This window comes from Trichoplax adhaerens, genomic scaffold, assembly GCF_000150275.1.
Source record: "Trichoplax adhaerens TRIADscaffold_11 genomic scaffold, whole genome shotgun sequence".
Classification (NCBI taxonomy): domain Eukaryota; kingdom Metazoa; phylum Placozoa; class Uniplacotomia; order Trichoplacea; family Trichoplacidae; genus Trichoplax; species Trichoplax adhaerens.
The window spans coordinates 1,201,828-1,219,855 of NW_002060953.1; the positions used below are offsets into that span (position 1 = coordinate 1,201,828).

Consider the following 18,028-nt stretch of genomic DNA (forward strand, 5'->3'; position numbering starts at 1 on the left):
ATAGTATAGTATAATAACGTAATTTTAAATTAAACAGTGGTCAACAATTATGATATAGAATAGAAAGTATCAATAATTTTGTAGAATTCTAATAGTAATGCTGAAAGAATATGATTTAAAATGATATAATTGTAATCATGAAGAAATGTAATAAATAAGTTTAAGAAATATTTCAGTGATATCAGCAATAGTCGTTCTATCATATATTATGCCAGTTTCAAACCGTCATAAATAGTATGATTACGTTTTAAGCCACTGTTTTGTAAATTTATTTTTTGAGCTCTTTAAGGTTTTTGATAAATTAGAGTATCTAATAGATATCACTGTAAACGGTGTAAATTAAATTTTATAAGTCTTCAGGGCTAAAAACGATCTCGCATCACACTTTACATCTTTAATTAATCCGTATCAGAATGTAGTGCTTGGGTTTTACAATCCCTTAGGTTCGCAATCGTCTAACTTAAAATTAAGCAAATCTCTAACGAGACACGAGATTGTAAGCATAATAGACTATTCTACTTCTTAATGCTACCGTGTTTTAATTACTATTGTAATTAGCTGAAATTACTAAACAGAAAAAAAAGACTTTACTTATAATAAGTGTAGTAGAATCCACACTCATTATACTTGACGTGCTGTAGGTACTTGAATTTTTTACTTTACATTAGCACTGTTGCTTCGTACTGAGTATATTGTATTAACCGTAACCGTTGTTATACTGTATTTAAGCGTATTACTTACTATATTATTCCAATCAGATAACTTATACATAAATTAAAATTTCAATATTGCTTTCACGTAGTCTTCTTATGGTACAGTATTTTCATAGAACGCTAATTTGCTCAGATGTAGTCAAGTATGGATATTGTACATAATCTAAGGTCTGAATGTATTATACCATTGCTTTCAGTACCTTGTGTAATTTTATATTTGAATTTTTTATCATTTTCAAACGAGGCTATAGCAAAAAATTAATGAAAATTCACGTAATTTTGTCAATATTTTATTGTAAAATCATTGAGATCGAGCAATTTCGTAATACTATTCCTTATTTGCACATTCTATTGTCAGAAGGGCATGTTTCCGTGTAGCAACAGTCCGGCGGTATCAATATTTAAAAATAGCCTACAATAATGATGAAATTAACCGATTGGCAGGCATATTGACAATATAAAAGAACATATGGCTAGTATAATTGACAATCTATTAATTTCTATGATTGTCTAAATAAAATTCCCATTATAATAATCATTTTTTCACACCCAAACCTCATACCGGTAATGATTGCAGTATTACCTGTTGGCTCGCAGAGTTATAATATCTTCATTATTCTGCACATTTTAGACTGTAAGACGAGTATATATCTTTTATACAACCTGCTGTCAAGCATTTTGCGCTTAGTTTACCTGGATTGAAGACTTTTCTTCCAAATAAAAAATTAAGGCTAGAATCAATTGATTTTGGTAAATTAAAATGAAATAATCGTACCTCATTATACGCTAGTACCAGAACTAGCTTCAGCTTTATTCTAGTCGTCATTTTATTGTCATCTTAAAAATAGCCATTATTGAAGTTCCCCGATTTTAGTAGCCTTGATGTTGATAGATTCTAGTTTATAGCTCGCAAGCTGTCATGATTGATGTTTTAACCGTTATTACGCGATAATAGTGGTGAAATACTAACACTATTAAGATTCGATTTAGCTATTAATAGCTCTATCAATCCACGAAGCTGATACTTAAGAGCGATTCTTTAAATTCGTGACAATGTGTCTAAGACTTTCGTGTTGACTTTATCCAATTTTTTATTTATATGCACCATCTTTTCTCGGGATAAGTGAGCGTATATAACGATATCGAAATGACAAAGAAAGCGTTTATAGCTTTAATTATGGTATTAATGCTGTGCTATGGCAATGCCGAAGTTATTGTGGTTAGCTCTTGACGTTAATAACTAATAACCGACTTATCAGTATATGTAATTTATCGGAAATAATGTAATAGCATCAATATCATCGATCTTTTAATCATGTGTTTATGGTTTTAATCGTTGTAGATAACTACCGCTAACAAAACATTTTCATTCGTTGACATTCCTGCAAATTTTGGCGATCGGCTACCTAAACAAGGTTTAACGGTGAGGAGAAATTATTGTTCGATTGAAAGATATGCTTAGATATTTAGTAGGGCCTTGAGAGAACTAGAAGATAGCGCTGATTTGCTTTTGTAATAGCATCGTAGGCATATAACATTAAAGATAATCAAACAAGTGTATCGTTGCTACATGATAATTTTCCGTTGGTACTTTAGCGATTTTCTTCTTTTCTTCCTTTCTGACAGGGAACGATAGTAAATGCCATACCAAGGGATGGTTGTTCTCCTATTCAACCCCCTCCATATACTGGTCCGAATTGGTTTGCACTAATACGACAGGGTAATTGTCCCTATTCTCCCAAAGTTTACAACGCACAATTAGCTGGATATCGAGCTGCTATAATATTTAATCGAGATTCTAATGAACTAATCCAAATGAACGGTGTTTTATGTAAGTTTTGCGAAGGATAACTCAGATTGATAGAATCAATTTTTATTTAAGAGCGCTCATATAAATAATAATTCAAAGACACTTGATTTTAGTAGTTTCTATTCTACTGATCTAGTTGTTAACAAAATTCAAATCCCATCAGTATTTGTTGGATCGGTAAGTTAAAAACAATTTTCCATATAAAAATATGAGACCATCATTTTTATGAGTATGTTAACAATTCAGCTTATCTTAAACTCCAATTTTGTACTAAAATCCATTAGTTAAAATAGCATTTATATCAGGTGATATTATACTGACGATTAGAATTGTCATCGTACTTACATTTTTATAGGATACCGGAGCCCAATTATCAGATGCCTTCAATTACATTTCAAGGTAAGAACTACTTTATTTTATTGCTATCATAATGAGTAGGTAGAATTGAAAGTATCATAGAAGGAAATATTTCTTAATGAATGGTGGTATATTGGCACTTACACTAATTTTAAAACTAATATTTAAGGACTGTTATGTACGCATAGTTGTATTGTTTATCCATATAGTAATAAATATCAGTATAGATTGTTAACAAAAGAAGAAATAATAATGAAATTGGTAGATGTTTATAATTTAGCTTTGGGATATCATTTGATCGATAGGAGTACCATTATAATTACTCCAACATTACCTGTTCCTTGGAGTTATTATGTAACCTCTTTAGGGACTGTGGCTGTCACATGTGTTGCTATAGTACTAGGCGTGGTAAGTAACCTGGAATAAATTAAATTCGTTGCACATAAAAAGTTTTTGGAAAGATTTCAGTTTCAGACTAGCATCTAGTATATTATTATTGTACAATGTACAGTTTATACTACCTGTGTGAAAAGTAATATTTCTACAAATTAACTAATTCACTAAATTGGCTTGCAAGCAGGGAGTTTAATATATATTGTCTGGTGCCTGCCTATCTATCTTACTTCGATGTTGTTTCAATACGATTTCTTCGTAATTCTATTCTTGTAAACCATCTAGATTATTAGGTATTCTTATGTATTTTGCCATCGACAGTATCAAAATAAAGTAGCTCGGAGGCGCTTAGATAAAACTGTTCCAATTTTTAAATATTCAGAAGGTAATTTAATATTGGCATGAAAATTTATAATTTATTTTGGCGATTCAATTACATAGTTTGATAATTTTTGGGGTATCATATATAGATTACTTGCAAGACATTTAAAGTAATTGTTAAAAAACTGCTTACGTATAATAAAAACTAAAATCTACAATTAATGCGTATTTATATTAGCTTTAGATTGTCAAGATATGTGTGCTATTTGTATTGATGACTTTGCGCTGAAAGATAGGATAAGAATATTGCCATGTAAACATGGTAAGTTTGGCTTGTTTTGCAACATAAATTACTGGGATAGAATTCATGGCAATTTGCTAACTTTCCCTTTCTCGAATCTTGATTTTTCTATCTTAATGCTTACTATAACTTATACTGTATATGGTTACTTATCGCTGCCTGTAATTTTCCTAGTAATTATTTTTGTCAGAAAGTGTATAAGTGTAAAGGTAAAGGTAAATTGCTAAAGATAATTAGTTCGTGGCGATGAAGATACGATTGCTTTTAAACATTGAATCGCTCTATAACATAAGAATACGTTAGCAAATGATGAATGCAACCTTATATGTAATCTTAAATTGTAAAATTAGTTTCACTTAATTGTACTAACCTGATTTATGACCGATCATTGCAGCCTATCATTGCAAATGTATCGATCCTTGGTTTTTGGTAGAAGGAAAGCGCAATTGCCCGCTTTGCAAGCTTTCTATAGATGCTAATGATAGCAATCAGATTTCAGTCGGTCACGAAACAGTTTCTGCAAGCAATAATTTACCGAATGTGGTAGTAGATGTCAGTGAAAGCTCGTCTACAGAAAACCTATTGGAAAGATCAACCATCTCGACTGCCGATCAATTTAATGAAGTTACGCCATTAGTTACACAACATTCTAACTTATGAGTGAAGATTACTTAATTGTAAAGGTTTCATAATATAGGAATAATCGGCTTTGAGATAATAGACATCATCAAGCCATGAAAAAAAATCCAGTGGTAGGCTAAGCGTATAAAAGCAGAAATAACGGCGCCGCTATCAGCATTATCAGATTACATATTTTATTGATGACAGCATTTTCTTTTCTTTCTTGCCAGAATATATCACTACCATTTAATGAATTGTTCTCGTATATTATATCTTGCGCTAGTCTGCCTAATTGAATCGATTGATACGAAATTGTAATATTACCATTGATGATCGCACGATGATTTAATCCATTTAGCTAAGAGTTTATTAGCGCGCGTGATAAATTAGACTTATTTCCTATACCGCTAGTTCATTTTGATCCATCATAACAATTGCAAAACGTTGGATAATATTGGTACAAATCAGGGACTGTTACAATTCCTTGATCAAAATCATCTTCAGCTATTACTGTCTTTCAAAGATAGCGGTTTCTTACCAATTTCATATTAGCCATTGCTAATTTAGCATGCAACTCCAGAATACATCCTCTACTCAAATATTATCCTTAGAATAGATAAACTATACTCGAAAAACGAATTTTTAACAATATTTATGTACACGTGGTACATCCAATTATTTATGCTGCCAATGGATATTTTTTCGTCCATTTTCTTGAACACAGTGGCAATGAAGTTATGTATTTGTAATTCATCTATGTGCATCTATGAATTATCGCCTGTTGTCATTTCTTTGTTACCTGCTTACTACGTAATATTTCAGTATTTGATACGCGTGTGTTTGTTGATGGATGAGGATAATATCAATAGAAAGGGTTTACGTAGTGGCAAAGTGATAGAAGTCGATATGCATTTTCGTTATTTATACTACCGATTATACTATTTTCGAATGATTATAATCGGTGTTGAATGACTTCCGGGTCAAACTAGCTTTGCTCAACATGCTGGACTACTACAGATGATAACTGTCCAAATTCGCTTGAAATTTTCATTTCAATATAAGGTGCAGGTGATTTCATGAAGGTGCAATAAATAGATTTCCTGTCCAATACGGAGAAATGGAATAGCATTTCAAGTGAGAGATATATTGTCAGTTATTGCTTGCCATGCATATCTGATGTGTGGATCAGTCCTGCTACTTGTAGTAGATACATAGCCTAGTATCAACATAAAACTGAAACTGGTAAAGAAGTTTGGTCGATACGAGCCTCGTGTTGTAAACTTCCTTACTCATTTTATACCTTGATGCATGAAATAATTATTGCAATATTGCAGGAAAGAAGACTTTTGTAAAGTAATCTCTCCAACAGCACCTGTAGAATGCTGTCTATTACCAACAGAAAAATTTTTCCCCTTCAAAATAGACAGCCCCGTACGCACTTATAATCCATTGTCAAACGTACCGAGTACGAATCAAAATTAAACGCACTTGACTGGACTAACCGCTGCGACATGAGACGTACACAGCCATTCAAGTCGTTGATTTGAGGTAGAAATTGAATATTTTCTACATGTGTGTCAAATTAAAAAATGGCAAAATAAATGATATACCATTAAATCGCGATGGTCGAGAAAGGCTGCCGGACATCATTTCTACTGTGCAGTGTGCAGAGCGTTGAGTACAAGTACTTACCGAAATTGTAAAGTTTCATAGTAACTCTGTATTTTAAGCTATGTGGAACATTATCCCCCATCCACCCTCCTTTTAGAGACCCTCTAACCGGGCCATTGCACTCGTTTGAATAGCTTGTCGTTTTGGAAGATGTGCCAAATCGATCGCGAGTGTTTTCCAGTCAAAATAGCTTGACTATATAGATCATAACGGTTTGAACCTTTCTCAGATCTACTTGACACCTACTGTATGTGCGCTACCTGAAAATCAGTGCGTGAGCAGTACCCCCCATTTGTGTACGCTACCTATGGACATGCAGCATTTTTCGCTGGTGTGTGCCATCTCTGAGAAAATTTTACATTGATTACTATCGGTACCCAAGTAGCATAGCTGCTACTTTAGCAGGATAATGGTTAACCTTAACATGAATGAAATTTTCATGAGCTAGTCTAGATGCATCGAGTGGTCCATATGAATTAATGACATTAATTATCCATCAAGTTTATAGTTTACTGTGCGTTGCATAGTTTTGGCGTAGCTAGCAAAAATCTGCTGCTGTAATTTACTACTGCTGTACTATGAATTAATGACATTATCCATCAAATCTAAAGTTTGCAGTGCGCTGCATAGTTTTCGTGTAGCTAGCAAAAATCTGCTGCTGTAATGTACTACTACTGTACAGATCGCTGTACTATGAATTAATGACATTATCCATCAAATCTAAAGTTTGCAGTGCGTTGCATAGTCTTGGCGTAGCTAGCAAAAATCTGCTGCTGTAATGTACTACTACTGTACACATCGCTGTACTATGAATTAATGACATTATCCATCAAATCTAAAGTTTGCAGTGCGTTGCATAGTCTTGGCGTAGCTAGCAAAAATCTGCTGCTGTAATGTACTACTACTGTACAGTGTACACATCGCTGTACTATGAATTAATGACATTATCCATCAAATCTAAAGTTTGCAGTGCGTTGCATAGTTTTGGCGTAGCTAGCAAAAATCTGCTGCTGTAATTTACTACTACTGTACTATGAATTAATGACATTATCCATCAAATCTAAAGTTTGCAGTGCGTTGCATAATTTTGGCGTAGCTAGCAAAAATCTGCTGCTGTAATGTCCTACTATTGTACATATCGCCGTATCGCTGCATGGTTTTGGCGTAGCTAGCAAAAATCTCCTACTGTACTGTATTACTACTGTACAGTGTACACATCGCTGTACCATGAATTCATTACATCATCCATCAAGTCGCAAGTTTGCTGTGCGATGCATGGTTTTCGCGTAGCTAGGAAAAATCTTCTACTGCACACATCGCTGTACGTTACGTTTATTTTGTCTTTAGCTGGAGAAAACTAGAACATCCAGTAACGTCTAAATAGGGTACTTTATACCAATATTTCGCTAGACAACTCCATTTTTAATATGCTCACATGTTGATTGATTCAATTGCCTATGATGCATTATTTAAATTTTCGATTCAATATCCAGTCAAAATACGAAAGCACAGAGGAATAATTTCTCATTTCTGTCACTTTGCCATCTTAGAATCGCAAAGTAGTAATAAACAACCGTAGAGGCGTACAGTACAATATGGGTCTAGCGTACAGTAGACTCGAACAGTAGTCGTAGGTCCAGTCAGAGACTTGTTTGACAGAAAAACGTTTTCCGTCTTTGCTAGTCCTTGGTACAGTACAGTAAACTGTACACTGTAGTTACGTCATAATACAGTACAATAGGATCCGTTTTCTTGGATATATTGGAATAGTAAAAAGCAAAAAACTATGGGTAAAACGCTTTGAAAAAAGACCAATCGTTATCAAACTTCTTAGCCAAGAATCAAGAGCTATCTTTACATATTAAAACCATGCAGTTGCGATCAATTTTGTACAAATTGATGCAAAAATTGCCATATCCAATGCACAGTATCTCGGATTACGTCGAACACCGTACAGCAATGTCCAGTACTGTACAGTAGTCCGCGCTCACTACATCAGTATCACCAGTCAGTACCAAGTAAATCTAGTCTTCAACTGTTCTACTCGTTGTCACTCATGAAACATTATGGGTGGAGAAGAAGTGTACCAGTGCTTTAGCTTCATTTTCTACCGGGTGTCAGAACTGTGACCCTTTTCCAACTCAGTGGAGAGTCACACTATTACGCATGCGCAATGCCTTCAGTTGCAGGAATTCCTGCTCCTCGTGCTTCCAGTTGATGTTGTCCAAGTGGCTGCCTGTGTGCAAGACATAGTACAGAATCGACGATTGACAATCGCTGTTAGGCCACGCTGAAACTATCGGATTTCATTTGTTGGCCGTGCTATTTTTTTTCTGAAAATCTGCCATTTGGTTAAGTTAATAATAAAGTAAGGAAGGAATATGGGTAGACCAGGTATGAATTGATAGAGGTGAAGTTTGAGCTATTCTGTTAGCAAGGTCGATCTACGTTGACGCAATCATGTTGCTTGATTAGGTTTTGGATTCCAACGTGGAGGTGGAGGTGGTCGCGGCGGTGGTGGTGGCCGCGGTGGTAAGTTGAATAATTAATTATGAATTATTCTACAGTGTAGAAAACCAACGTAGTAGTGAGGGTAATATCGTAGCATTGAGTTACGGCGTAGTGGAAAATGGATAGATCATGCTGAGGAGAGGCCACTTGAATCTTGTTATGTCACGTACTACTATCAATCGCTCGCTTTCAAGTTCTGGGTGTGCAACTTGAATTTCTTTGCTTACCTGCATTTAAGATTCACCGATGTAATTGAGGCGATGATTTTCGCATTATTGTACACAGTTATGCTACAGAAACCGAGAGTCAACAATGACCTTCTATTCTCGCCTCAATAAGGATCCATCACTTTTTCCTAGTTGTTGTTATTGCTGAACGATGGCGAAGGATCAACATCAATCTATGTGTAGAATCGAGTTGAGTGATGTGTCGATGAAAGCATGCTCATACTATTGATAAAAATTGGAGGGATAGATATACTTGACCGAAGCAACAACTGCTTGGCACTCCTCCATTGCCTTAGCACATTCCCAACGCTTACGCTTGCATTTTTGAAAGGCGTCTATGTCGAATGGTTACGTTGGTATAATTACGACAGATGAAGTAATGTTCAGAAATGATCTCATTAACTTTGTATTCAACATCGTGATGATGGCTTTGCTTAGTATCACGTCCTTTCAGTAGTTTATTTTACTTCACCAAAATACGCTGCTATATTTCCATGATGTCACCATCCTTAGCAAATGATCTAACTTACCATGAAGTATAAGATTGCAATTAAAATTGTATGGCTACATCAAACAAATCAATTTACAGTAATACATACATACCGTCAACCTTCATCTTGATGATATTATACTGTACGAATATCAACTACAGGCTTTCTTAACTTAATTCTTTTGAGCAATAAAATTTAAGTGTTTGAGTCGACAGTGCTTTTGGCCATGAGGTAGATGGGCTGATCGTAATTGCTTACCGATAATTCAAGGTGTTATCCTATAAATTTACGGATATTGATATTACTGCTTAAGGTGTATATGCCGATGGGTGCTTATTGATATACGTGTATTAGTATCCATTGGCTATCTTGCATTACCATCGATTGCAAGTTATACTCCTTTTGAAAGGTGCCTTGGTCAATCCTTAAATCTTAAAATTAAAGATTTTAAGGATTCAAGTAGACCTTCCCCTTTCATAGTTATCTTGTGTGTGGAAATGTTCTGTATCAGGTCTTGCTATGTGCTGTTGCAGCGTTTCGATGTTAATTTGCGGCTTAAACGTTAATTCAGTTTTACGACATATCAACATGAAACTTGCGCATCCTGAGCATACATTGTCTAGATTGATAATTTTAAATCTTTCCTTTCCGTAATGATCAACCAATAGCCTACCGCAGGTTTAAGATTATCAATAGGCGATCTATATAGAACTGTGTTAATGTGCACATTAATTTCTATTATGCTTCAAAGTTTCGTAAAGAGCAAATTAGGATTAAGTAGTCAATTTTGTTGTCTGCTGTAGGTCGCGGTGGCCCCCGAGGTGGAGGCAGCTTTCGCGGTGGTCGTGGTGGCAGTCGAGGTGGCGGTCGCGGTGGCGGTCGCGGCGGCGGCAGAGGTGGCCGTGGCGGCATGCGAGGTGGTGGTGGCGGAATGAATAGAGGTCCCAGAAAAGTGATGATAGAACCCCATCGTCACGAAGGTGTCTTTATAGCTCGTAGTAAGGAGGACGTATTAGTTACGAAAAATTTAGTTCCTGGAGAATCGGTTTATGGCGAAAAACGTATGACTGTTGAAGATACACCGGTAATGTGAAGCAGATTGTGAACTATTACTTGTTTGATGCTGTCTAAAATGCTAAGTGGTCATACACCATTATGAAAGAGAAACTAAGTCGTGCTATCTTACTCATTGTAATTATTCCCACTTTACATTTGGTTTGACTGATGTAGTCAGGAGAAGAACAAACCAAAATCGAATATAGAGTTTGGAATCCTTTTAGATCGAAACTAGCTGCAGCAATTTTGGGTGGAATTGATAAGATTCACATTAAACCTGGAGCGAAAGTTTTATACCTGGGTGCTGCATCCGGAACGACCGTTTCTCATGTATCTGATATAGTTGGACCTGTACGTTTGCTTTTTACTAACTATCATGACTTGCTTCTATTCGTGGATTTCAATGAAATTAATGAAGGAAAATATTCATAATTTGTAGAATGGCTTAGTGTATGCTGTTGAATTTTCTCATCGATCGGGTCGTGATTTAATTAATGTTGCCAAAAAGAGAACAAATATTATTCCAATTATAGAAGATGCAAGGCATCCTCATAAGTATCGTATGCTCGTTGGTAAGTAGAACACACACACAGGCAATAAGCTCTTTTATCTCCGTTCATGCATCCTCCTGTTCGAGGTCCGGTTTTTTGTCATGTGAAGTAGTCAGTTACACTTTCATAGTTGTCATAGAGTAACGTATCATTGCTTGTGCTGCTACCACATAGGAATGGTGGATGTAATATTTGCTGATGTTGCTCAGCCTGATCAGACAAGAATTGTTGCCATAAATGCACATCATTTCTTGAAAAATGAAGGACACTTTGTAATATCTATTAAAGTAAGTTAAATGTAAAAATTAACATCGATTTTTATGGCGATTCTGATTATTAGTTCTAGATGATCTGATCAGTTTGCTTATTGTTGAAATTAAACCTATACATGTAATCCTCTTTAGGCAAACTGTATTGATTCTACCGCGGAACCAGCTGCTGTATTTGCTGGCGAGGTTAAGAAAATGCAAACAGAAAAGATGAAACCACAGGAACAAATTACTTTAGAGCCGTACGAAAGAGATCATGCTGTAGTAGTTGGTGTTTATAGGTTAGTTAGAGCTGGCTTATTACAATTACTTACAATATAATAGTTATTGCTTGATTAAGAGAAGGATAATGTTACGGTATGAAATTGTACATATGTAGCGTGTTACTAACGTAATGATTGATCTTTTGATATAGATCACCTCCTAAAAAATAACCCTTAAGATAAATGTTTTGTGACATTGACGTTCCCGGAGTATACGTAGTATGTCACCCACCGACAATCAATGGCATCCGTTGGCGTTAGTAAGGTTTGCCGCTGGTTTCAATACTTAAGTGACTTGATTAATTGTTAGCAGCTGCTGTACATCATAGCATCCAGACATATCTTCGGTTGTTGTATACTTATATGCAAGCTGCTACTTTTTTATACGCCAAAGTACTTTTCATGATGTATAATAAAATACTACTGTGCTAAATAAAGAACACTGATAAACGAACCGATCAAGGTAATTTTTATTGTTTTATTGCAGATTCTAAGTAAAGTACTTAAAATTAAATCAATGAAGTTATGTCTATTTGCATCTATGTCTAGAATCATCAGGTAGCTTATGAAAATATTCATAGCAGCCTAATGGTCGACGATTGATTCATTAAGCGATTACCGTCATCTAGGCTTAAAGGACATATATATATATATATATATATATATTATTGTATTATGCATGTGCTTATTTATATTATTACGCAGTAGATTAATGGCACTTAGAATAAGCTGTTGCAAGCCATTTTACCTCGATATTGGGTATCATCTCACGACTTGCGTAACTTTAAAATTGAGCTACTGAACGCATTAGAAGTGAATCATAATGGCATTATACTGTACGGTACGAATTTTAATGTTTGGAAAGTGAGACTGCATGCGAAGTTGATTGATAGTTATCTAATTTACGCGTATACGAGTAGAGCGATTTTTAAACGGCTTTTGCAGTTGAGCATGACAGTCTGAGGGAAAATGAGGATTTGGTATTCAGTCTAAATGAGTCTATAACTACATCATTTACCTGATCAGTTTATAGGAGAAATTTCCATCATAGATATTGATGAATGGTACTGACCGGCCATGCAACGCACGACAGAAATAAACGATTGAGCTGGATGTCTGTTGGATTTATAGGTCTTGACGTTCTAGTCTGTTGTGGGTTTCGTAATCCTAGATGATATTTCATTTGTTAAGATGTGGTAAATGAAAATTCATTTTTGGGCGAGTTAAATGAATGGATAACTCGGTTGTTAGGGTAAAAGACTCGCACGTATAATGTACTCTTTGCAGGCCATTCAGATTCCTTAAGCGTGAAATGCTACAGGTGATGTACTGCTGATGGGATTTATGGCATAAATCATTTATGGACTCCAATGCATCAACAGTACACTATACTGTAGTATGTGCTCATTGTACTGTATGATCCTTACACAGCTATACCATTTCGCTGCGGCTGTATTTCAAATTATGTAATCTATGATCATACAGTACTGTATTTGTAAACTACCCAACTTTGAGTGACCCGAATTTTAAGATTTGCTTGTCAACTTTTGCCAAGATTTCCGAAAGCGTCGAATCGATCGATATACAGTACAGTACAGTTATGACAGGGGATGATTACAAGACAGTGTCCAATGTCCGCTCTAGTAGTCTGTAGTGCTAGAGACGATAGAGTAGAGTACAGTACAATGTACAGTAGGCACCGTAAATTGTACTGTGTCATGGATAAAAGTCTGGAGGTGATGTCATCATCGTTCGTACAATCTTACAGTAAGATAAAGCTACAGCGTACTGTACACACTGTACTGTACAGTACTGTACTGTACAGTATCGCAAGTACTACAGTACAGTACAGTAAGTCAGCATCTGACGTTGTGTATCGCTTGATTTACAGTACTGTACAGTGTATACGGTAGTACAGTATGGTGTGAACTAGTTGTCATCATCATTCTTACAATCGTACAGTAAGATAAAGCTGCAGCTTACAGCACTAAGTCAGCATCTGACATATCGGTGGAATACAGTACTGTACTGTATACTGTAGTATGATCTGAATCCATTATGATCGTTCGTACAATGATACTGTAAGGTAAAGCAGCAGCTTACAGCACCAAGTCAGCATCTGACATATCGGTGGAATAGTATAGTATGATCTGAATCAGCTATGATCGTTCGTACAATGTTACTGTAAAGTAAGGCTGCAGCTGCAGCTTACAGCTCTAAGTCAGCATCTGACATATCGGTGGAATAGTATAGTATGATCTGAATCAGCTATGATCGTTCGTACAATGTTACTGTAAAGTAAGGCTGCAGCTGCAGCTTACAGCTCTACGTCAGCATCTGACATATCGGTGGAATAGTATAGTATGATCTGAATCAGCTATGATCGTTCGTACAATGTTACTGTAAGTTAAAGCAGCAGCTGCAGCTGCAGCTTACAGCACTAAGTCAGTATCTGACATATCGGTGGACTAATATAGTATGATCTGAATCAGCTATGATCGTTCGTACAATCTTGCTGTAAGGTAAAGCTGCAGCTTACAGCACTAAGTCAGCATCTAGCATATCGGTGGATTAATATACAGTAGTATGATCTGAATCAGCTATGATCGTTCGTACAATGTTACTGTAAGGTAAAAAGCTGCAGCTTACAGCACTAAGTCAGCATCTGACATGTCGGTGGAATAGTATAGTACTAGTGCAAACTCCCGTCGCTTTGCTGACGGTTTACGATAATGTGCTCATTTAACGGATAGTATTACCATTTGATAGACCTGTCAGAGTTTGAATAGCTTTATACCGTGAATTCGCTGCAGCTTATAGCACTACACTACGTCGGCATTGGACATATCGGTGGATGAACTTTAAATATACTGTACACTGTAGTATGATCTGAATCAGTGATCATCCTGCGTACAATCTTACTACTGTACGTCAGCATGTGACATATCGGTGGATTAGTGGAGTATGATCTGGATCATCACTAGAAAAAATGACTCATCCACTGACTCATCCATGGAACACCACCCCTTTTTGTGTTATGGGGTGTAGTTGGATGCGTCATCAATCTACAGTATTTTATTTGCTTATCCGTGACTGGCGTTAGCTGACTCATCGCACACAGTACGTACGCATTCAGTAGTGGTAGACGACGGTAGTGGATGGCTACGACCTTACCGTAAAGCGACTTTATACCAGAGTTGCTTGTATTGCATGCAACACTGGTTCTTACAGTGCTGTCCAATATTTGAATATTGAATGACAGTTCTAGAACCATGTCAACTGATCACAGTGAAATTTGGCGCAATTTGGATTTTATCTTCAACGGCTGGTAGGCAAAGGTACAGTACAGTACAGTATACCCTCTACAGTACATGCAGTACAGTACACTGTACAATGGACTGTAAAGTGTGGAACACAAGCAAGGTACCGCGTTGACTTTGGTGCACTACAGTACAGTACTGTACATACAGTACTGTAGATACTGTCCACTGTACTGTACAGTCTACAGTACTGTAAAGTCCTGCACACTAGCACAGTATTGTACCACATTGACTTGGTAAGCTACAGTACGTCACCCTATTGTACTGTACTGTACAATGTACAGTACTGTAAAGTCCTGGACACAAGCACGGTATTGTACCGAGCTGACTTTGTCCAGTACGGTACGGTACCAGGGAATACTGACTGAAAATTCTACCCCTCTCACCCGGTAGTCGGGTACCCAAAGTCAACTACAATGATAATAATGCATGAGTTGAATGAGGGCGACCGAGCCACACTGGATTGCAGTGTGGAGCGCGTCTATTCAACAGTATTGCAAGTGCAAGCACCATTCACTACCGATCATCACATCTAAAAACGTCTGCTTTCAAAAATTCCATTTGTTGTGGTGAGACAACAAAAGCGAAAAAAAAAATCATTCTAGCATTACGATTGATTCCCCCCCCATTCAATGGTTGGACGCCGGATCGACTGATTTCTGGTCACACTTTGATCACTATCTTGCCTACGTGGATTGATGATCGAAAAGGCTTTACAGTGATTGCATTTCTACTGGTGGTCGGAGACGTGCACGTATTGGTATCATTTGAATTTCTATTTTTTGGGGCTTGGTTACCATTTGGCGCGTTGCTCATGTGCTTCCGTTGATTTTCGAAATCTGCGCGGGTTTATTATTTTTCTCCATTTTACCAGCACTATTTTGGTTCTATCCCTTCTCATATTGCAATGAATCAATGACTATGCTATCCATTTTCAATCATCAAGTAATATTATTGGTTGTTGGTTAGCTAAAATTACAGAATCTGCTAGCAATCATTGACCAGTTGAAGGTAAATGAAAGTGGAATGTCCAAATGATGCAATGCTGTAGGCGATGTTATCCATGAAATTGTTGCTACTTTTTCATTTCCGTCTCCTTCATCACACTCTTCACTACCTTGATATTATTTTGACACCAGTTAGTAAATTCATTCCGATACATGCATGAGTAATGAATAGTTGAATGGGTCTCTTTTCCTTGACTTGAATACATTCCATTTCTAATTTCCATCATGATTCAATCCATCGTCTCTGCATGCAGTTTCCCATTCAAGTCCAATCGACCTTTTGCTACCTTGCGCTGCCATATTAATCTCTGTACTATGTCGCAATGCGTCTCCACCCGTACTGTACTTAGACCGTTTACGCTGATAACAATGACAACATCGACGCTACAGCGTGACGCTTGCTACTGGATGACAATCCAACATGGCGTCTCCCGCATGCGCTAGTGTCGACCCGAAATAGATGACACAGTATGGAGTCAGTCGATGGGTCACTCCGTACAGGTCAAGCCAGTTCTCTACCATATTCTCGATCGTTTTGCTTTCTTGTCCATTTTCATCTCCCAGTGAATTTTTCTCAGTGAAATCAATCTTGCCAATGGTTGGAAAAGATTCACAAATTGCAATTGCACTATCCATCAATCATCATAATTGATAGGCAAGAAAGAAAGAATGGCGATGGATTAGTTTACTTTTTCCACTCTACTCTATTCACACTGGTAGTCTTAGTTTCAGTATTCAAGGAAGCGCTTGAATTTGGATAATTAATGAGTGTCAATCAATACCAAGTTTTTCCTCTTCTCTCAACCATCTCCACCATTTCTTTTTTCTTCTTTTCGTAAGTGCCTGCTCATTTTAATAACTAATTTTGGCTATTGATTACAAGGGCTTTTTCACCCCTTGTTAAGGTAATACTGTATAAATAGTCATTTTCATCACTGATAGCGATAAAGATTTCACTGCTGATGGCATGATTCCATGACGCTAATCAATGTGGTGCCTCCATGAAAAAGGCCTTGTGATTTTCGTCGACATCTTGCTTTTTTTTCTTTTTCCTCTCCCTTCGTCAATGACCATTGTCATTAATGAATTGTAATTTATATCTTGGTCGTGGCATAGTAGGGTGCACAGGAGTTCTTTTCTGACTTTTTTCGACTATTTTGAACATCACCAAGTAGTTTGGGCTACATTTTGCACAAGGAAAAGCAATAGCATGGGTGAAAATTGGACATTTTCCAAAGACGTTGTGTGGCTAATGCAAGCTAGCACAATGGCTTTAACATTACCTTATAGACTACCAATAACATTAGAATGAACTATTCACCTATATAATTTACCTTGTCTTCAATTGGAGTAGCTAATGTCCATAAAAAAAGAAAGAATACCCTTCAGCCGATGCAGTACCTATATATTGTTTCAACCCTACATTGACTGTTCTAAAAAAAAAGAAACTTGGTCGATATATGCTAGTACTTTGCCAAATTTCATATACGTCGTTAGCAAAAGTAAAAAAAACTGTGCCCTATGCTTTACGTAATCCTGACAGTTACTTGTTAAGGCCTTTTCTCCGATTAATTAACCTATTAAGACGAATTCAGCTCTCTCTACAGTAAGTTAGTGCTAAATTAAACCGGCATCGTATTCGTTAAAAGGTATGAAATTCTTTTGTACCGCTAGTACACTCTTAAGTTAAAACCAAAAGTATCAATAATAATTTTTTAAAGCAATTATTGCCAAGTGATTTCGTTATTTTGAAATTGGATTTCTCAGATCGGATCGGCTACAGTCAAATAGTATACTTCCCTCAGCGTGTAAGCTACTGTATTATACTTTGTAAAAGTCATTTATTAACTGTTAAAGAAATATTACCAGCTCATTGTAGTGCTTAGCTTAACTTTTTATGGATTCCGTTGATTAGTTAGTTATCCAATAGTATTTTCATTTCCCTTCGATAGCAGGCATTCCATTAGGTACTACCGATTTAAACTCCAACACCATATAGAAGAATCAAGCTTAGAAATTAATTACATACAGAATGATATTGGCTTTGTATTTGATGAACTAGCAAATTTTCGCTCTGTACAGTTTTTCTGGCTCTAATTGCAGTTTTCTACAATTTTTTTGTACTACTGTGTGTAATATTGGCGTG

The 18,028-nt window shown here is 36.4% G+C and overlaps 2 protein-coding genes across 2 annotated transcripts; both read left to right on the forward strand.

Moving 5' to 3' along the window:
- Nucleotides 1-1,860: 1,860 nt before the first annotated feature.
- On the forward strand, nucleotides 1,861-4,555 carry TRIADDRAFT_59523 (uncharacterized protein; the record flags this gene model as incomplete). Its single annotated transcript, XM_002115473.1, has 9 exons — nucleotides 1,861-1,932; nucleotides 2,056-2,136; nucleotides 2,340-2,544; nucleotides 2,660-2,700; nucleotides 2,879-2,922; nucleotides 3,186-3,288; nucleotides 3,595-3,658; nucleotides 3,833-3,916; nucleotides 4,290-4,555. 9 exons carry the CDS (start codon nucleotides 1,861-1,863, stop codon nucleotides 4,553-4,555), a joined length of 960 nt encoding a protein of 319 aa, XP_002115509.1.
- Nucleotides 4,556-8,568: 4,013 nt separating this feature from the next.
- TRIADDRAFT_64190 (uncharacterized protein) lies at nucleotides 8,569-11,979 on the forward strand (the record flags this gene model as incomplete). The annotated part of the gene is made up of 8 exons (XM_002115474.1): nucleotides 8,569-8,581; nucleotides 8,663-8,719; nucleotides 10,220-10,500; nucleotides 10,647-10,823; nucleotides 10,912-11,044; nucleotides 11,198-11,310; nucleotides 11,428-11,573; nucleotides 11,708-11,979. 8 exons carry the CDS (start codon nucleotides 8,569-8,571, stop codon nucleotides 11,724-11,726), a joined length of 939 nt encoding a protein of 312 aa, XP_002115510.1. The 3' UTR covers nucleotides 11,727-11,979.
- Between the last annotated feature and the right edge of the window lie 6,049 nt (nucleotides 11,980-18,028).